The following is a 20,877-nucleotide window of genomic DNA, read 5'->3' as shown; positions in this document are numbered from 1 at the left end:
ATCCAGGGCAGGTTCTAGACTTCTCGCTGCCTGAAGCAAACTTGTGTGTCACTTCTCCCTTACTTCCCTTGTCTGCCATAGGTAGCCACAGGTGCCCTTTCCTATTAGATAGTGATGTCGCGAACCCTGTTCGCGAACCTCCGCAGAAAGTTCGGTTCGCGAAAAAGTTAGCAAACCGCAATACACTTCAATGGGGAGGCGAACTTCAATATTTACAAAAATTTCTTACTGGCTAAAAAACTGATAGAAAACATGTTTCAAGGGTTCTAATACCTGGACCACCCCTTCTACCCTTTTACCTATTCTTCTGCCAGGGACTTCCAGTATTTCAAAAGCCAGCTTACATACCGTGGCTGGGGATTGAACCCAGGTCTCAGTGTATGGTAGGTAACTAACATATCCATTATACCACCAACACTTCTAGCTGAAGCTAGCCTAGGATGTACCATTTATGCTCAATCCAAAAGAAAAATTAGACAAGACAAACAACATTTATATCACGCTTTTCTCCTGGCGGACTCAAAGCGCCAGAGCTGCAGCCACTAGGGCACACTCTATAGGCAGTAGCAGAGTTAGGAAGACTTGCCTAAGGTCTCCCCTACTGAATAGGTGCTGGCTTACTGAGCAGACAGAGCCGAGATTCGAACCCTGGTCTCCTGTGTCAGAGGCAGAGCACTTAACCATTACACCATCCAGCCACTGCTTAAGGATATGTACCATGGCCTTGCCCTTCATGTTCAACAGTTGTCCAAAGAGAACCCCCAAGTGTATAGGAGGTTCCATGTGCACCTCCTATACACTTGGTCTCATAGTCGCCTCTTGTTCACAGCACTTGGTTATTTGATTTTTGCAATTATCTGCACATTATTGATGTATAATATTATTGGTTGTTTGATTCTCTATAATAGACATTCACTTTAAGGTCACCCATATTGAGTTTATATAAGATTTCACACATGGTAAATACTATTGAACCCGGGTTCTACATCCCTAGGAGGCTCAATACTGAGCACCTTGGGTGTCTTTTTTTTTTGCTATCAAACATCTTTATTGAAAGTGAAGATAAACAGTACATACTTATTAGAGCTTCACTACAGTCATAACAATGGGAGGGGGATTTTTATAACCAGTTCCACCCTTATTCAATTATGATGAACTATACCACATATGGTCATCTATAATGTTGGAGAGGATTATTTTAAGTGATTTTATGCTCATACTATAATGTAATTATTGCATTAATAAAATTGTAATACTTTTTTCTAATATATGTGTGGTGCTTTTGGGGGACCAGAATAGTTGCTGCTTTTCTGATCTTATGATTATCTGTGCTCCAGCACACACTTTATGCAGAGTGCAGGGTTTTCTCTATTGTATATAACTGTCAATAAGCCCCTTTTTCTATGGGCGTGCGATACGTGCCATCGCCCGGGGCGCTTTATTGTGCGGCAGGAGGGGGGGGCGCAGGAGCCGGGGGAGCGGACATAATAGATACAACTCACCTTCTTCAGACGTTCCCCCGCAGTTTCACTGTCTTTCCTCTCCCAGCGCCCGTCGCCTGGTAACAGCGCCCCCTGTGATGACGTACCGCATGTCATCACAGGGAGCGCGGTTACTAATGAGATAGATGCCGGGAAAGGAAGGACATTGAAGCAGCGTGGGTTCGGCGGAAGCAGGTGAGTTATAACCATTATGTCCGCTTCCCCCGCTGCTGCGCCACTTTCCTGCCACCCAAACCTAGCTAAGCTATACTATGGGAACCTACCTAACTAACCTAAACTGGGGGAACCTACCTATTTAACCTAAACTGCGGGAACCTACCTAACTAACCTATATTGCGGGATCCTGCCTATCTAACCTAAACTGTGGGAACCTACCTAACTAACCCATACTGCGGGAACCTACCTATCTAACCTAAATTGTGGGAACCTACCTAACTAACCCATACTGCGGGAACCTACCTATCTAACCTATACTGGGGGGGGCACCTACCTAACTAACCTATACTGCAGCAACCTATCTAACTAACCTATACTGCGGCAACCTACCTAACTAACCTATACTGCAGGAACCTACCTATCTAACCTATACTGCGGGAAAACCTACCTAACTAACCTATACTGCGGGAACCTACCTAGCCAAGCTATACTGCGGGAACCTACCTATCTAACCTATACTGCGGAAACCTACCTATCTAACCTAAACTGCAGGAACCTACCTATCTAACCCATACTGGGGGAACCTACCTATCTAACCCATACTGGGGGAACCTACCTATCTAACCTATACTGCGGGAACCTACCTATCTAGCCTATACTGCGGGCACCTTCCTATCTAAACTATACTGGGGGCACCTACCTATTTTACCCATACTGGTGGCAACAATATGGGCTACCCTATACTAGAGTGACCAGGTTTTAGTGGGTCCAACCTGGGACAGGGAGGGGGGGCGCGGGGAGGGGGCGAAAAGTGGGGAGGACTGAGAAGCGCGCAGCGATGAAGACTGGGGGGGGCTGCGCCGCGGCAAAAAAATGGGCGTGGCCATGACATTGTATGGGCGGAGCTAACGTAATGATGTAACAGCAAGGCATAAGAAAGCAGTGTTTGTTTACGCCATGATGTGGACAAACGAGACTTTGCATCATGGGTGTGCAGAAACTGTGTGATGCTAATAGTATACCGTAACCACAAAGCAGCAAACATAGCCATCTATGACCATTAAATAATAAATGCAGTAACAGTTACCCCGGACACCAGAAAATAAACGCAATGCGGGCAAACATGTCAGTACAAAATAAATGCAATGCGGGCAAACATGTCAGTACAAAATAAATGCAATGCGGGCAACATGTCAGTACAAAATAAACACAATGCGGGCAAACATTTCACCGGAAAATTACTGCAATGCAGGCAAACATTTCCCCAGAAAATTACTGCAATGCGGCCAAACATTTCCCCAGAAAAGAAACGCAATGCGGGCAAACATTTCCCCAGAAAAGAAACGCACTGCGGGCAAACATTTCCCCAGAAAAGAAACGCACTGCGGGCAAACATTTCCCCAGAAAAGAAAAGCACTGCGGGCAAACATTTCCCCAGACCAGAAACGCAATGCGGGCAAACATTTCCCCAGAAAAGAAACGCACTGCGGCCAAACATTTCCCCAGAAAAGAAACGCACTGCGGCCAAACATTTCCCCAGAAAAGAAACGCACTGCGGGCAAACATTTCCCCAGAAAAGAAACGCACTGGGGTAAAACATTTCCCCAGACAAGAAACGCACTGCGGGCAAACATTTCCCCAGACAAGAAACGCACTGCGGGCAAACATTTCCCCAGACAAGAAACGCACTGCGGGCAAACATTTCCCCAGACAAGAAACGCACTGCGGGCAAACATTTCCCCAGACAAGAAACGCACTGCAGGCAAACATTTCCCCAGACAAGAAACGCACTGCGGGCAAACATTTCCCCAGACAAGAAACGCACTGCGGGCAAACATTTCCCCAGACAAGAAACGCACTGTGGGCAAACATTTCACCAGACAAGAAACGCACTGCGGGAAAACATTTCAAAGTTCACCTGGAAAAAAAGCATTTACTTACCTGGCAGAAGTCTCCGGCCTCTTGCGCGCTGCTCCCGGGACCACCTTCTCCCTGCATAGCTCCCGCGCTGACAGGGCTACGACAAGATGGCGCCCGAAGCCCTGTACTGGAGACACAAATAGTCTGCAGTACAGGGCTTCGGCAGCCATCTTACCGTAGCCCTGCTCGCCTGCCGGTGTCGGACAGACACCGGAAGAAGGAGGCTGGAGCGGGGCTGCGGGCAATGAACTGGCACGGCGTCTATAGACGCCGCTGCTAGTTCATTAGGAGAGAGTGACCAGAGTCCCGAGGCCGGGACGTCCCGCTGCTGAAAGCGGGACGTTTCCCGGGACCTCATGCTGCCTGGGACAGCGGACCCCGAATCCGGGACGCGTCCCGGGCAATCCGGGACGTCTGGTCACCGTACCCTATACTGGAGGCACTTACGTAGCTAACCTATACTGCAGGCACCTACCTATCTAACCTATACTGGGGGCAACTACCTAACCTATAATGGGGGCAACTATACAGGCTACCCTATACTGGTAGCACCTACGTAGCTAACCTATACTGCGGGCACCTATGCCTGGCTCCATGGGGGGGGGCGATTTTTACACCCTCGCCCTGGGTGAAATTTAGCGTAGAAACTGCCCTGCTGTCAATAACCTATAATAACATTCCATGCAGAACAGAACTCTGTGAAGAACAGATCCGTGGCAAATAGCAACTGAGCCTTAGGCTACGTTGGCAGTGGGATATTGTGGACGCATAGAAATGTGGAACGCCGCACTTTCATGTAACCCCTATGTGATGTTCACAGTGCACGCAACATACTACCGCCAAACAGGCATGTTAACCTTTACAGCCAATAATCAGGCGTGTGTACAGAGGAGCCTATACAACACAAACGCGTCTGTACAGCTGAGCTCAGCGATTGTCGCCCAAAGGGATGGGGTTCTCATCCCCAATGGGCGACATCAGCAGTTTGGTGTGTACGCACCTTTAGGTATACATGCACAATGTCAATGATTCACAGAGGAAGTAATAATATATTCAGATAGGATTTTCGCTGCATCGTTTCGTTGGTTCTGTACGCAGCTTTCTCATAGCATTATGGTTGGTAGTCACATGGTTATGACTGGCTACTTCGCATATCTCTTGTCATTGTTCTAGCTTACCAACTGACATGCTTTTCACATATTTGTCCATACGGTATAGATTTGTCTCACGCATGGTCTCACTGCTTTGGCAGAACAGTAATCTCTGTGTCACATGGCACCGACAGGGATTGGTCGATGTCAGATACGTGTAATTTCTTGTTGCTTGAGTGAGGCTCCTTTTACATCCTGGTACTTCCCCTCCCCCCCCCCCCCCCCACGCACAGTTCGTTGCATGGAGACTTGCATAGTGGACGTGATTCATCGCAACGGAAGTATCCAAATTGCCGCAACGCTATCACAATGTTTGTAGCGCATTACCACATAAACTGTGCCTACAGCACGGATCATGCAGTGATGCAAGCCACAGTGGGCAACGCAATGAGTGTGAATGACAGGAATACAGTGCGATGGGAATCCTAGTGACGTACTTCCTGCCTAGCAGGAAGTACATCACTGAGCTGGCATATGCAAATGACCCTGTCGCCGCACCGTGGAGCAGTGTCCTATGAGCCAGGATTTCCTGGACAGAGATGGCGGCATACCTCTGGGTTAGTCTCCACCCCCTGACCCCAATAGGACAGCTTGTTTATAAAATCAAAACCCCGCCTCCCCCCGCCATTCTCTTTTTCTGTCCTCTCATGGACAGGTTTGCTTTTTTTTTCTCTCTCTCTTTTTTATTTTTATTCTGCCATTTTTGTTCCTTTGTTTGAATTTTTGTTGGCAGTTTGACAGGTTCAGCCTCTCCCGTTAGGCGGTACGCATTGCGGCCTCTAAATGGGGCTTAAATATGCAAGGATAAATCCCTTTGTTGCCGCCCCCTGTGTGCTGTGAGTCTTACCCAGCGTCCGGACGAGAGTGGCTGCTATCTTCCGCCCTCTCTCCTTTGATTTCCGGACTGGGTCAGATGACGTCATAGGATCTCGCGAGATCCGGGCGTCCATTTAGCTGGAACACAATACCGCGGCAGGAGGACCACCCGGTTCAAGGTGGGGAACGGCAAGGTATTTCAGCAGTGACTGCAGGAGCAGGTGATATGTTTTTATACCTTTTTGACTTATCTGATTAGCATTGTTTGCCTTTTTTTAAGATGGAAGGTGCGGATAGACATCCCTCAAGTATACAGATGAGGTAATGAGTGATTATTTAATCACTCTCGATTTGATGGCACAGCACCAGGGTGTATATTTAAAGTTGATTGCACGGGCTTAAAAGAGGGCTATTTCTCCCATCAGTAGGAGTGGATGTTTTTAGTGGAACATATCTTTTTGTGTTTCCACAGTCCGCATGATGGAGAAGGGAGGAGTATGGAGTCTAAAGGGCACCAATCCTCTGGTAAACTTCGATCCCCTTCGAGGTCAAACCGAGATGAAAGATCATCTAGAAGAGTTTCGCCCAGAAGACAGAGCAAGACATCTGATAAAAGACAATCGCCTAAAGAGCGCAGTCTAGGAGACGATCTCCCAGCAGGAGCAGATCTCCCAGGAGATATTATTCAAGCAGATATTATAGCTCTCGCAGGAGTAGGTCCCCACAGCGCAGGCACCATTCTAAGGACAGGAGATCTCCTTATAGAAATGGTTCACCAGAATACAGATCTCGCAAGCATAGATCAAGTAGACGTTCTAACATTCCTTATGAGAGACGAAGATCTTCTCCGGGACCAAGCAAAGAGCAAAGATATTCTCAGCCAGAAAGATCATGCTGCTGGTCATGTGGGCAACCGGCAATGCCGGACAAAATGGTATGCGAGGCCTGCTTTATGGAGCTGGGCAAAGAAAAGGAGACAGACAATCAGCAAGTGATGATGTTTATACAGCAGGCAGTTCAAGAATCGTTTGAAAAGTTGGCTGCTACACAAGCACCTGCAATTAATCCACAGAGTCAGGCAGAGGAAGCCTCTACCTCTGCGGGTCTTCCACCGTTAGGCTTTGACTTCGCACTAATTCCAGCTTTTGTATCTGAAGTGAAGTCGGCAATAGGATGGGAAGAGGAGAAAGGAGCGGCACAAGAACCGGACAAATATTATCCTCACCTAGACAAGCAGCCAAACAACTTTCCCTTTATGAAAGTGATTAAGGATATCTTTCATAAAGAATGGAGTAAAGTGGAACAGAAGCCGTCGTTGGCGAATAGATTCACAAAGCTTTATCCCTTCAATGAGGAAGATGTTAAGATAATGGAGTCTCCGCCAGTGATAGACGCTTCAGTAATGAGATTAGCCAGGCACGTTACTCTTCCTATGGACAATGCAGTTTCGTTCAGCAACCCTCTAGATAGAAAGGTTGATACGGATTTAAAGAAAGCTTTTCTGGCAGCTGGGGCCGCCTGTAGACCAGCAGTGGCATTGACTTCCTTGGCAAAGGCGGCGAAGGTGTGGATAGATAATATCGAAACAGCTTTGAATTCTGACACTGACAGAAGTGAAATTATAAAGGCATTAGATGAGCTGAAGTTGTCCAGTGAATTCATGGGAAAGGCCGCTATCGACACCATCAGATCATCGGCAAGGGCAATGCTCCATACTGTGACAGCAAAGAGGGCTCTTTGGTTAAAGCCGTGGTCGGCAGACCAATCGTCTCGAAATAATTGGTGCAAAATTCCGTTTGATGGAAAACACCTATTTGGTCCTGAAATGGATGGCGCAATAGCGAAAGTTACTGGAGGAAAGTCCAGATTGTTGCCACAGGACAGAAGAACTAAGCCCTTTCGCCAACAGTCGAATACAAAACAATCGACAAGCAGGTTTCAGCAGGCGAGATCTTATAAGCCGGGGAAGCAGTTCAACAGAAACTGGAAAGGTTCACAGTCATCCTTTCTCAAGTCAGGAAAGCCTAAGTCAACTCTTAGTTCCAGACAAAATCAGAAACCGTTCTGAAGGTGCGTCCACCCGGTCTATGCCAGTAGGAGCAAGATTGCAATACTTCTGGAGAGTCTGGGTGGAGTCGATAGAAGATACTTGGGTGCACAGGACTCTAAGAAAAGGACATTCGTGGAAATTCAAGAGAACCCCACCAAAGAAAAAAATTATAGAAACAAAATTACCAAAGAACAGGCTGAAGGGGAAAGTGTTGATGGACTATATAGACTCATTAGCCCAAGTGAGAGCAATAATTCCAGTGCCCCTCAAGGAGAAGTTTTCAGGAATTTACTCACCTTTGTTCGTAGTTCCAAAAAATTCAGGAGGATGGAGGCCGGTATTGGATCTGAAATTTCTAAACAAACACATAAAGATCCGTCACTTCAGGATGGAGTCACTGCAAACCATAATAAAATTGGTGAGAATGGACGATTGGATGACGACCATCGATCTGTCAGACGCTTATCTTCACATACCAATAAAAGACAGTTTTCAAAAATTTCTCAGATTCTCAATCAAAGATCAACACTGGCAGTTCCGGAGTCTTCCTTTCGGTCTGTCAACGGCTCCAAGGACGTTTTCCAAAGTTCTTCTTCCAGCAATTGCCTCATTAAGACGCAGAGGACTGAGGGTATTTCACTATCTGGACGACATTCTGCTAGTTCATCAAGATCGTTCAGTCTTACTACAGCATCAGAAGATTCTAGTGGAGGAGTTGCAGAGACTAGGTTGGATGATAAACTTTCAAAAGAGCCAACTGAGACCGTCTCAAGACATGATTTTCCTGGGAGCCAGGTTTATTACCAGGGAGAACAAGATATGCCTCCCAGACCAGAAGATAGTGATGATTCAGCAAAGGGTCAGAGCATTCTTAACCCAGAGGGTAGTATTAGCCAAGCAGTGTCTAAGTCTCCTAGGAATCTTTTCATCGGCAATACCAATGGTGAAATGGGCATATTGGCACATTAGGGTGTTTCAGATCTTCTTCCTCAGGTCATGGAACAAGAGGAACCTATTTCAAAGGTTTGTTCTACCCCTGAGGGTAAGGAACTCGCTGTGGTGGTGGACACTCTCGACCCACCTCAAGTCGTGTCACCAGATCCAACAGCAGATTCCGGTAGTGATAACCACAGATGCAAGTCTGCAAGGATGGGGAGCCCACTGCAAGGGATTTTGCGTACAAGAGAAGTGGAGAGTCCCTCTAGTAAAAGTCTCTTCAAATCTCCTGGAACTAAAGGCAGCCTTTTTAGCTTTAAGGGCTTTCAGTCATCTGATCCAAGGGAAAGTAGTACTTCTCCAGATAGACAATACTACAGCGGTATCCTATATCAGGAGGCAAGGGGGTACAAGGAGTCAGTCCCTCTTAGAAGTGACAGCCCACGTCATGGATTGGGCTCAGAAGAACTTGTCAGATTTGACAGCAGTATATCTACCAGGGAAACAGAATATCCTAGCGGATCAGCTGAGCAGACACTTCTCCAGTATCCACGAATGGTCACTGAACCAGAAGGTATTCCAGCAACTTGTTCAAAAGTGGGGATCCCCACAGGTAGACTTATTTGCTTCAGTCAAGAACTTGAAAGTAACCAGGTTCTATTCACACCTTCACCATCCAGAGGCTTTAGGGACAGACTGTTTGTTGCACCCGTGGACATTCAATCTCGGATATGCCTTTCCACCGTTTCCAATGATAACAAAATTCTTGCAGAAGTTAGCAATGGAATCATGCACGATCATTGCTATTGTGCCCTACTGGCCGAGAAGACCATGGTTCACACTACTATTGGAACTGAGTATGGAAGAACCATGGAGCCTTCCAACGATTCCAGACCTGCTCTCTCAGGGCAACCTGCTGTGTCCAAATGTCAACAGCCTCAGTTTAACGGCATGGAAGTTGAAAGGGAGAAATATAGGACCCTTGGATGTTCTGAGGAAGTGATTAGTACTCTGTTGCAGGCAAGAAAAAGATCTACGAATTCAACATACCACAGAATCTGGGAGAGATTTGCAGCATTTGCTGCCACAGAACGTTTTAATATATTGATGCCTGATGTCCATCATATTCTAAACTTTCTACAAACAGCAGTGGACAAGCAGTTAAGTTTATCAGCAGTCAAGGTTCAGGTCTCTGCTTTATCTGCCTTAACGAACGAAAGATGGGCCTTGAATCCGTTGGTGATACAGTTCATACAAGGAGTTCAGAAGATTAGGCCCCCGAGAAAGCCTTTCTTTCCCCAGTGGGATTTGTCTGTCGTGTTGCAAGTTTTATCAGAGCCTCCGTTTCATCCTGTGGAGTCTGCTTCCCTGTGGAATATAACTTTGAAAACTACTTTCTTAGTAGCCATAGCTTCGGCAAAACGTGTTTCAGATCTGCAAGCGCTGGGATGTTCGCAAAACTTGCTTCAGTTTTTCCCAGATAGAGTGGTAATCCGACCGGTTATTGATTATATCCCAAAGGTCGCTAGTTCCTTCCACATAAATCAAGAATTGACTTTGCCAACATTCCCAGTGGAGCATGAGTGTCACCCTGTAGATGTAGGGAGAAGCATAAAAGCTTACTTAGACAATACAGCTTCTTTCAGGTCAACAGATCGTCTGTTTGTGAATGTTCAAGGTCCAAAGAAGGGATCCTCAGTAACGGCCAGAACTATTGCTAATTGGCTAGTCAGGTTGATTCAGCAAAGTTACAAAAGTAAGGGTTTAGAAGTTCTAGTAGAGGTTCATGCACATTCGACCAGAGGGATGGCTGCCTCTTGGGCTTCCTTCACTAAAGTCTCGGTTGATACAATTTGTAGGGCCGCAAGTTGGTCATCTCCACATACTTTCTTATCCCATTACCATGTTGATCCTGCTTCTTTGACTACATTAAGTTTTGGAAAAGCTGTTCTGTCGGCAGTTGTAAAATAAAATATGTTGTGTTTTGCATTTCCCTCCCTTGTGTTGTGATTTTTTATGTCCCAGAGGTATGCCGCCATCTCTGTCCAGGAAACAGGAAAATTGAATACTCACCTTCCGGTAATTTTCCTTTCCTGGAACAGAAGATGGCGGCATACGAATCCCACCCTCCTGTCCATTCGAGGACTGATTTTCATGAGAATGGCGGGGGGAGGCGGGGTTTTTTTATAAACAAGCTGTCCTATTGGGGTCAGGGGGTGGAGCCTAACCCAGAGGTATGCCGCCATCTTCTGTTCCAGGAAAGGAAAATTACCGGAAGGTGAGTATTCAATTTTCCTGTTTATGTGGTGCGGTGATGCGGCAGCAGGCTCCCCTGTCATGTGATCACTGCACCTTTTAGGAGTGCAACCAGCCAGAGTGTTACTATTAAAAATAGGCATAACTAATACCTTATCATACTCACATCAGAGAAACTCCGTATTAATGTTAAAAATACAAGAATAATACAAAACAAAATAAGAATGAACTTAATGTAACACAGGTTTATTACTGTATTACTGTCTATATCGTCTCTCCATTCCCATATGTCATACTGTATACAGAGTATCTGAATGAAACTTTTGCTCATCCGTATGAAACTTTTCACTGGAACAGGAAAGAGGGTTTTCATGCATAGACGTCTCTGAGCAATTAGCTTTGTCTACAAAATCAGTTCAGCTCTCTAGTATATGAGCACTTAGAGGTATGTAGAGACTGGTTTGGGTAGCCTTTGCCCAAGGGGCTTCATCTGGATACTGTGCTTATCATATCTACAGCTAGACATTGCAGGTCCTAAAAAATTCAGCTATACCCTGTCAGGCATCCATATACATTGTTCCCTGCTAAATTGTTGACTTTTGCCCCTTCCATTCCTCCCCACTGATAAATGCTATCCAATCACACCACAGCCCAGCATAACATAAATTACAGCACTTCTGCCGTTCTACTGCTGGTATGCATACATTTACAAATAATGCCGTAGCATAGTAAGTACATAGCTTTTTTTTTTACCTGGACCAAAGTCTCCTAAACTAAAAACAGGGCTGCTGCTTGATGTCAACACATCATGCGGGATAGACTACAAGGTCATACATGCCTGAGAAGACTGCAAACAACAACAATAGAAATCTAGGTTGCAGGAAGTAGCTGATGCAGGACCTCCTGAGCAGGTACCAGGGGCGTAACTAGGCCCCACCGGGCCCCCCTGCAGATTTTCTGAGCGGGCCCCCCCCCCCCCCCCCCGGGCCCGCTCGCGGCCGTTTTGTGGGTGCTGGAGGGGTGGCAGCATGAGGGGAAAGCCTTGCCCACAGTCGGCGGGGAGAGGGGTAGTTCCCCCCTCTCCCTCACCTCGGGGCTCTCCCCTCTGCGCTCCCCTCCAGCTCGTAAGTGTCTGTGGGGCTGTGGTGGGCAGCTGTTTTGCAAAGAAGAATGGGCAAGGATTTCAGTCTCTAGATGTGCAAAGCTGGTAGAGACATACCCTAAAAGACTGCCAGCTGTAAATGCAGCAAAAGGTGGTTCTACAAAGTATTGACCCAGGGGGCTGAATAATTACGCACACCCTACTTTGCAGTTATTGATTTGTATTTGTATTGGTCTTTCACATGGAATTCCAATAAAATTGATTCATGTTTGTGGCAGTAATGTGACAAAATGTGGAAAACTTCAAGGGGGCCGAATACTTCTGCAAGCCACTGTATATGAAACATTCTTCTCAGTGTGTGCTGTCATTGGAGGGGAAGGGAGGGTAGAGGTTTGTTGCTAGACAATACACAGGCAATATTTTGTATTCCTTTGGGTAAATTAATGAACATTAGGTTGGAGGAGTGCCATCATGGTATAAATATAAGTAGGCATTTTGATTGTAGGGTGCAGGAGATGGTCTTATGTGCGACTGAGTGCATAGTGTCTGCATTACAGAGCAGGTCTGGTGGCGCCGGGTTGCTATGTCAACTGGGGCGAGAATGCACGTTGTAAACCTTGCGATATTGGTTAAAGGAGGCTGTTGAGGTCACTGGTTCAGAGGGCGGGCTTGAGTGGCACCGAGGGATGGGGCGGACTGGTCGGCTTAATTGATATCAGTGCCATAGAGCATCTCCCCATCGCAAGTGAAATTTTGTTATTGGCGTGAAATAAGGTATGAGGATGTTGTGTGTAATGGGGTCGTTATACACTGGACTATAAGCATTTGAGCACTCTGCTCACCTTCTACCTGGGCTAGTAAGAGGTTAACGGTTTGCTACTAGCAGCTATAACAGAGTCTCATAATGATTAGACTATGCGGAGCTGTAATACAGGCCACAAAGTGTTACTTTTGTTGGTAGCACAGGGAGAAGTTAGAGAGAAACACCCATTCTCTGGTCCACATGATTAACTTTTTCAAAAGAGAATTCTGTGGAACAGGTGTATAAAACTGTGTGAGCTGCCCCCTCCACACTGCAGGGCCTACTGGCAGGCCCTCCAGGTCCATGTAGAGTGTTAACAGTGGAGTGCGTTACCCTGCAGGAGGAGGAGCCCACCAGCGAACAGGTGAGTGTGCCCTCTGCTGCCAACACTCTCTATGGGCCCAAGAAAGAACTATTGTAGACCTGACCGCCCCTCTTTGAGCATCTTTCTGCACACGGGGCAGCATTTAGTTTGCACCTTAGTCATTACTGAAAAGGGATAGTTTGTCCGCAACACTAGAACCTACACAAAGGAGTGTGCAAGGGTTCAAAATACATATGTATAGCAATAGGGAAAAAAGCAAGCCCATAAACATAGCACCACTCATGAATAGTAGTAAATCATTTATTCAAAAATTGATATATAGGTAGTGAAAAAATATATATTATCTGACATATTAGAGTTTCACAGGTTAAAAACAATTAAAACCGACCACAAAGTTGTATATGGTAACAGCTGCATACAATCATGTCCCAATTAATATTCAAAATGAGGTCCTGAAAATACAATATGATATAATATCATCACAAAGATTGGCAATATACGGTAAGCCTAAATAAACACCTCAATGTGCATCTGTTTAGAGCACATTCAAGGTTGAACCCGGGTTCAGTAAAGTGAAAACATGCATATAAACACATACATAGTGAAAGTATATAGAATACAGTAGTAAAAATGACAACAAATGTATAGTGCAAACCAGCAGAGGGGCTGCTATAGTAAACAACCTGGGAGCAGCCTATATTCAGAGTGCATAGAAAGATGAAAGGTGCAAGTCAGTCTTGAAGGGACTCCCTCTCATCTTCAGCTGCACTGTTCCAGCCTCCTTGGTCTTCCCGGGCTAAGTATTTCTCCTACCTTTGACTTGCACCTTTCATCTTTCTATGCACTCTGAATATAGGCTGCTCCCAGGTTGTTTACTATAGCAGCCCCTCTGCTGGTTTGCACAATACGTGTTTGCACTATATATTTATTTGTTGTCATTTTTACTACTGTATTCTATATACTTTCACTATGTATGTGTTTATATGCATGTTTTCACTTTACTGAACCCGGGTTCAACCTTGGATGTGCTCTAAACAGATGCACATTGAGGTGTTTATTTAGGCTTATATTGCCAATCTTTGTGATGATATTATATCATATTGTATTTTCAGGACCTCATTTTGAATATTAATTGGGACATGATTGTATGCAGCTGTTACCATATACAACTTTGTGGTCGGTTTTAATTGTTTTTTTTAACCTGTGAAACTCTAATATGTCAGATAATATATATTTTTTCACTACCTATATATCAATTTTTGAATAAATGATTTACTACTATTCATGAGTGGTGCTATGTTTATGGGCTTACCTTAGTCATTACTGCAAAATACCATAGGTTGGTAAAGGTATATCACAGACATTCTTAAGTTGTAGTGTGAATATTGACATACCTAATAAAACCTAAGTGTCCCTGTGTCCCAGGTTTTTTGTTACTGTGCAGGTGCGCGGCAAGTGTGGGCGTGCGGCGTTGCGTGCGCACGCATGTGCTTTGGCAGCAGCAGCAGCCAGAAAAAGGCTAGTATATATATATATATATATATTTATTTTTTTACAGTATGAAAAAGATGGCATACTGCCACGTGCAGCGCCATCTGGGATGTTTTCCCTGATGACTTGAGAGCACTTATACCAGCTCTTCCTACCAGCCAGCCGGGCTTTCAGAAAAGAGGTACATGCACTCAATGTACACCCCAATCACCAGGGTGTGCCAGTATGGAGGATCCTATCAACTGAGCGTGGCGCATCAGGACAGGCATACTGACACTCAAGGCAAGACAGGGAAACCATAATCAACTTCCATTGGTCTCAGACCTATGAAAGGACACTGGCCTCTACCTGCCCCACCCCACATCCAAATTGATTGATGAGCTACTGGCAGTGTCCCAGACTATGCAACCTGTGTTCACATTATGGTGACAGCAATACAAGTCTAAAATGTTACAACTCCTGGGGTATACAGATTCAATAGGGAAGCCTTGCTCCTAAATATTTAGTATTTATATTTTATTAAATATAAATATTTAGCCTTAAACTAGTTTGCTTTATTAAAGATAGTTCCTGATATGTATATCTGGCTACCGCAAAGCATCATGGGACAGGCCAACTGCTTCTACTATCTCCTCCCTATCCTGTGCAAAAACCCTAACTGCTTTACCATGTCTAGTTGTGGAGCAGATCCCTAGGGAAGTGTGTTGGAAGGTGACCCTTACACTGGCTTCACATCAAAGGGGTAAAACATGAGGCTAGGGAGAGATAAAAAAAACTGCATTCTGATCTTGATTGTGCCATATCTGCTAATCACACATCATTATTACATTTCTATGCTGACAATCTCCATGGAAACCAGCCCCACCCCTTCTTCCAGGAAGCTCAGCACCTCCTCCCAAGGCAGAGCAGATGAATGTGTAAACAAACAGAGACAGGCAGGGGCAAGGATTGAGTGCTAAGAACGGGTATGCTTGCAGAAAGAGAAGGAGTGTGTGTGTACATTTGCATTGCATAGATACTTGTGCTTAAACTATAGCACAAATTGGTTTAATCTGATTAAAACACATTTAACCACTTGAGGACTACAGTCTTTTCGCCCCTTAAAGAGAGTCTGAAGCGAGAATAGATCTCGCTTCAGACCTCATAGCTAGCAGGGGCATGCGTGCCCCTGCTAAAACGCCGCTATAGCGCGGCTTAACGGGGGTCCCTTCACCCCCAAATCCCCCTCCGTGCAGCGGGGGAGCGCTTCCTGGTTGGGGCAGGGCTAACCGCCGCAGCCCTGCCCCACGCGCGTCTGTCAGACGCGTATCTCCGCCTCTCCCCCGCCCCTCTCAGTCTTCCTTCACTGAGAGGGGCGGGGGAGAGGCGGCGATGCGCCGCTGATAGACACGCTGTGAGGCAGGGCTGCAGCCGTTAGCCCTGCCTCCAGGAAGAAGATCTGCAGCGACAATTTTCCGACCAAGGTTTGCGGGGGGTGGGTTGGGGGTGAAGGGACCCCCGTTAAGCCGCGGGATAGCGGCGTTTTAGCAGGGGCACACGTGCCCCTGCTATATATAAGACCTGAAGCGAGATTTAGTCTCGCTTCAGTGTCTCTTTAAGGACCAGAGCCTTTTTTTCCATTCAGACCACTGCAGCTTTCACGGTTTATTGCTCGGTCATACAACCTACTATCTAAATGAATTTCCCTCCTTTTCTTGTCACTAATACAGCTTTCTTTTTGTGCTATTTGATTGCTGCTGCGATTTTTAGTTTTTATTATCTTCATCAAAAAAGACATGAATTTTGTCAAAAAAATGATTTTTTTTAACTTTCTATGATAAAATTTGTCAAATAAACTAAAATTTCTGTATACATTGTTGTCCAAATGTATTGTGCTACATGTCTTTGATAAAAAAAAACATTCAGTGTATATTTATTGGTTTGGGTAAAAGTTATAGCGTTTACAAACTATGGTGCAAAAAGTGAATTTTCCCATTTTGAAGCATCTCTGACTTTCCTGAGCACCTGACATGTTTCATGAGGTGCTAAAATTCCAGGATAGTATAAATACCCCCCAAATTACCCCATCTTGGAAAGAAGACATCCCAAAGTATTCACTGAGAGGCATGGTGAGTTCATAGAAGATTTTATTTTTTGTCACAAGTTAGCGGAAAATGACACTTTGAGACAATAAAAAAAAGTTTCCATTCTGCTAACTTGTGACAAAAAAAATGAATTCTGCCACGGATTCACCATGCCCCTCTCTGAATACCTTAAAGTGTCTACTTACCAAAATGGGGTTATTTGTGGGGTGTGTTTACTGTCCTGGCATTTTGGGGGGTGCTAAATTGTAAGCACCCCTGTAAAGCCTAAAGGTGCTCATTGGACTTTGGGCCCCTTAGCGCAGTTAGGCTGCAAAAAAGTGCCACACATGTGGTACCGCCGTACTCAGGAGAAGTAGTATAATGTGTTTTGGGGTGTATTTTTACACATACCCATTCTGGGTGGGAAAAAGATCTCTGTAAATGACAATGTTTTGATTTTTTTTACACACAATTGTCCATTTACAGAGATATTTCTCCCACTCAGCATGGGTACATGTAAAAATACACCACAAAACACATTATACTACTTCTCCTACTTCTCCTGAGTATGGCGATACCACATGTGTGACACTTTTTTGCAGCCTAGGTGCGCTAAGGGGCCCAACGTCCTATTCACAGGTCATTTTGAGGCATTTGGTATCTAGACTACTCCTAACGGTTTAGGGCCCCTAAAATGCCAGGGCAGTATAGGAACCCCACAATTGACCCCATTTTAGAAAGAAGACACCCCAAGGTATTCTGTTAGGTGTATGGTGAGTTCATAGAAGATTTTATTTTTTGTCACAAGTTAGTGGAAAGTGACACTTTGTGAAAAAAACAATAAAAATAAATTTCTGCTAACTTTTGACAAAAAATAAAATCTTCTATGAACTCGTCATACACCTAACGGAATAACTTGGGGTGTCTTTTTTTTCTAAAATGGGGTCACTTGTGAGGTTCCTATACTGCCCTGGCATTTTAGGGGCCCAAAACCATGAGGAGTAGTCTGGAAACCAAATGCCTCAAAATGACTGTTCAGGGGTTTAAGCATCTGCAAATTTTGATGACAGGTGGTCTATGAGGGGGCGAATTTTGTGGAACCGGTCATAAGCAGGGTGGCCTCTTAGATGACAGGTTGTATTGGGCCTGATCTGATGGATAGGAGTACTGGGGGGGGTGACAGGAGGTGATTGATGGGTGTCTCAGGGGGTGATTAGAGGGGAAAATAGATGCAATCAATGCACTGGGGAGGTGATCGGAAGGGGGTCTGAGGGGGATCTGAGGGTTTGGCCGAGTGATCAGGAGCCCACATGGGGCAAATAATGGCCTGATCTGATGGGTAGGTGTGCTAGGGGGTGACAGGTGGTGACAGGAGGTGATTGATGGGTGTCTCAAGGTGTGATTAGAGGGGGGAATAGATGCAAGCAATGCACTGGCGAGGTGGTCAGGGCTGGGGTCTGAGGGCGTTCTGAGGGTGTGGGCGGGTGATTGGGTGCCCTAGGGGCAGATAGGGGTCTGATCTGATGGGTAGCAGTGACAGGTGGTGACAGGGGGTGATTGATGGGTGATCAGTGGGTAATTAGATGGCAGAACAGATGTAAACAATGCACTTTGGAGGTGATCTGAGGGTGGGTCTGTGGGCGGTCTGAGGGTGCGGGCGGGTGATCAGATGCCCGTAAGAGGCAGGTTAGGGTCTGATCTGATCTGTGGCAGTGACAGGGGCTGATTGACAGGTGATTGACAGGTGAAGAATACAGGGGAGGATAGATGTATACAATACATGGGGGGGGGGGGGGGGTTGGGGGGGATCTGTGAGTGTGTGGGGGGGAGATCAGGAGCCCCCAGGGGGCAGTGTTAGTGACAGGGGGTGATTGATGGGTGATTGACAGGTGATTGATGGGTGATTGACAGGTGATTAGTGGGGAGAATAGATGTATACAGTACATGGGGGGGGGGGGGGTCTGGGGAGGATCTGAGAGTGTGGGGGGGTGATCAGGAGCCCCCAGGGGGCAGTTAGTGACAGGAGGTGATGGATGGGTGATTGATGGGTGATTGACAGGTGATTACAGGGGAGGATCGATGTATACAGTACATGGGGAGGTCTGGGGGGATCTGAGAGTGTGTGTGTGTGTGTGTGGGGGGGGGGGTGATCAGGAGCCCCCAGGGGTCAGTGTTAGTGACAGGGGGTGATTGATGGGTGATTGACGGGTGATTGACATGTGATTAGTGGGGAGAATAGATGTACACAGTACACAGGCGGGGGGAGGTCTGGGGGGGGGGGGGGGTCTGCGGAGGATCTGAGAGTGTGGGGGGGTGATCAGGAGGGAACAGGGGGCAGTTTAGGACCTAACAGAAAAAATAGTGTTGACAGATAGTGACAGGGAGTGATTGATGGGTGATTAGGGGAGTGATTGGGTGTAAACATGGGTCTGAGGGGTGGGGGGTCTGAGGGGTGATGTGGGCGATCAGCGGGAAGGGGGGGGGCAGATCAGTGTGCTTGGGTGCTTACCACCGTGGCTGCAGCCTGCCCTGGTGGTCCCTCGATCACTGGGACCACCAGGGCAGGAGGAAGCCTGTATAATACGCTTTGTATACATTACAAAGCGTATTATACACTTTGTAGCGGCAATCTGGACGCTAGTAACCCACCGGCGCTTCCGAACGGCCGGTGGGTTACTGCCCAAGGGGGGCGGAGCCTGTCACCGGCGCCTGATCACGTCACACGTGACGTGGTTGGCGCATAACCACGGCCGCCGCCGCCGATGGGCGTATTGCGGTCGTTTGGGCCCAGCCCTTGCCGCCGCTCATCGGCTGTGGGCGGTCGGCAAGTGGTTAATGTATATAGGATACAGGGCCAAATCAATCAATCAATATAAACCACCACAGACAAAATCGCTTTGTGCAGCGTTTGCGTTTTTAAGAATAAATACATTATATTTATTCTTTTCCGGATCAAAGAGTTCACTTCCTGACTTGTGTCAGGGAGTGAATTAAAAAAACTGCTCGGGAAAACCGCTTACAAAAACGCTTAAAGAGTAACTGTTAGGCAGAAAATACCCAATACATTCTCTACTGCAGGCTAATAGAGCAGTAGAAAGGATGCTAACCAGGCAATGTAAACATTTAAAATCATTCTTACTTTAGTATATTTCTCTCCTCATGTCCCAGTCTCTAAAAGTGTACGCAAGGCCGCAGAGAGAGTGACAGGCATGCTGAATCAGCCTGATTGGCTGATGCCTCTGTCACTCATCTCTCTGCAGTGCGATTGGCCGCCTGGTCTCCCCTTGTCTGCCTGGTCGCCGCTGCTGTTAGAGCGCACGGAGGGGGGCCAGAGGCTATCTCCTGTCACTGTCCTCTGCCCCCCTCCTCCAGTGGCATGTCCGGTCCCCCCCCCCCCCTCCCCGCCGTTCTGCCGCCCGCCGCCGCCGCATTCTTCTTTTTCCCCGCACTGAGCTTTGGGGGAAGGATAAGACTCCCGGAATAATGGTTCCGGGCGCTGCAGTTTCCTACACTCTGCACTAGTGCAGAGAATAGATGGGAACGACAGCGCTTGGATCCATTATTAGGTGAGTCTGTGGCTGCTGCATTTATTCCTCCCCGCTGTGCTCAGAGTCAGTGCGGGGAGGAGGGGGATGCTTGGGGGGGGGGGGGGGGTGGAGAAGATCTAGCCAGACACAAGATGGCCCCTGCCAGCAACAGGAGCCTTCTAATATACAAATATGATTATAACTGAAATGAAAACTTTGACACCCAGATACATCTGTTATGTAAGTAGAGCATGTATTTATCTACTTATGTATGTGTTTTTTTGAGGGGGCATTTTAGAGCTAACAGTTGCTTTTTAAGCAAAAATGCCCAGCGCACAGAAAGGGAGAGGGAGGGCGATACAGCCTGATACAGGCTGAAAAAAAAAAAAATACTGCCACAGCGATCAGACACCTCAGGTGGCATGTCCCCCTTAGGGACAAGAAAAGGAGGTGAGTCCGATCGCTGGGTTCCATAGCTGGGCTGTGCAGGAGGCTGAAAAGCCTGCATAGCCCAGTGCAACAAAAAAAGAGCATGGTCGTTAGGAAGGGGGGGGGGGGGGGGTTAACACTGTGGTCCTCAAGTGGTTAAGCAATACCAGTTGCCTGGCAGTTCTGCTTATCCTCTTCCTCTAAGGGCTCGTTTCCACCATAGCGAATCCGCATGCGGCGCCGACATGCGGATTCGCTTGGTACATTGAAGTGGCCGGGGCTGTTTCAATTTGTGCGGCGTGCGGGAGCGATTTGGCGGCGGGCCAAATCTGCACGACGAATCCATCAGAA

General features: G+C 46.6%; 1 protein-coding gene across 1 annotated transcript in view; it reads right to left on the bottom strand.

Moving 5' to 3' along the window:
* The window catches only part of GCM1 (glial cells missing transcription factor 1), a 68,565-nt gene extending 53,340 nt beyond the window's left edge, over positions 1 to 15,225 (bottom strand). The window contains exon 1 of the mRNA XM_068279363.1: positions 15,175 to 15,225. Within this exon, the coding sequence (XP_068135464.1) occupies positions 15,175 to 15,177 (3 nt within the window). The 5' untranslated portion in view covers positions 15,178 to 15,225. The remainder of the gene's footprint in view (positions 1 to 15,174) is intronic.
* Positions 15,226 to 20,877: the final 5,652 nt, after the last annotated feature.

Source organism: Hyperolius riggenbachi, chromosome 4 (genome assembly GCF_040937935.1).
Source record: "Hyperolius riggenbachi isolate aHypRig1 chromosome 4, aHypRig1.pri, whole genome shotgun sequence".
Classification (NCBI taxonomy): Eukaryota; Metazoa; Chordata; class Amphibia; order Anura; family Hyperoliidae; genus Hyperolius; species Hyperolius riggenbachi.
This window is presented reverse-complemented; position numbering and strand designations above follow the sequence as displayed.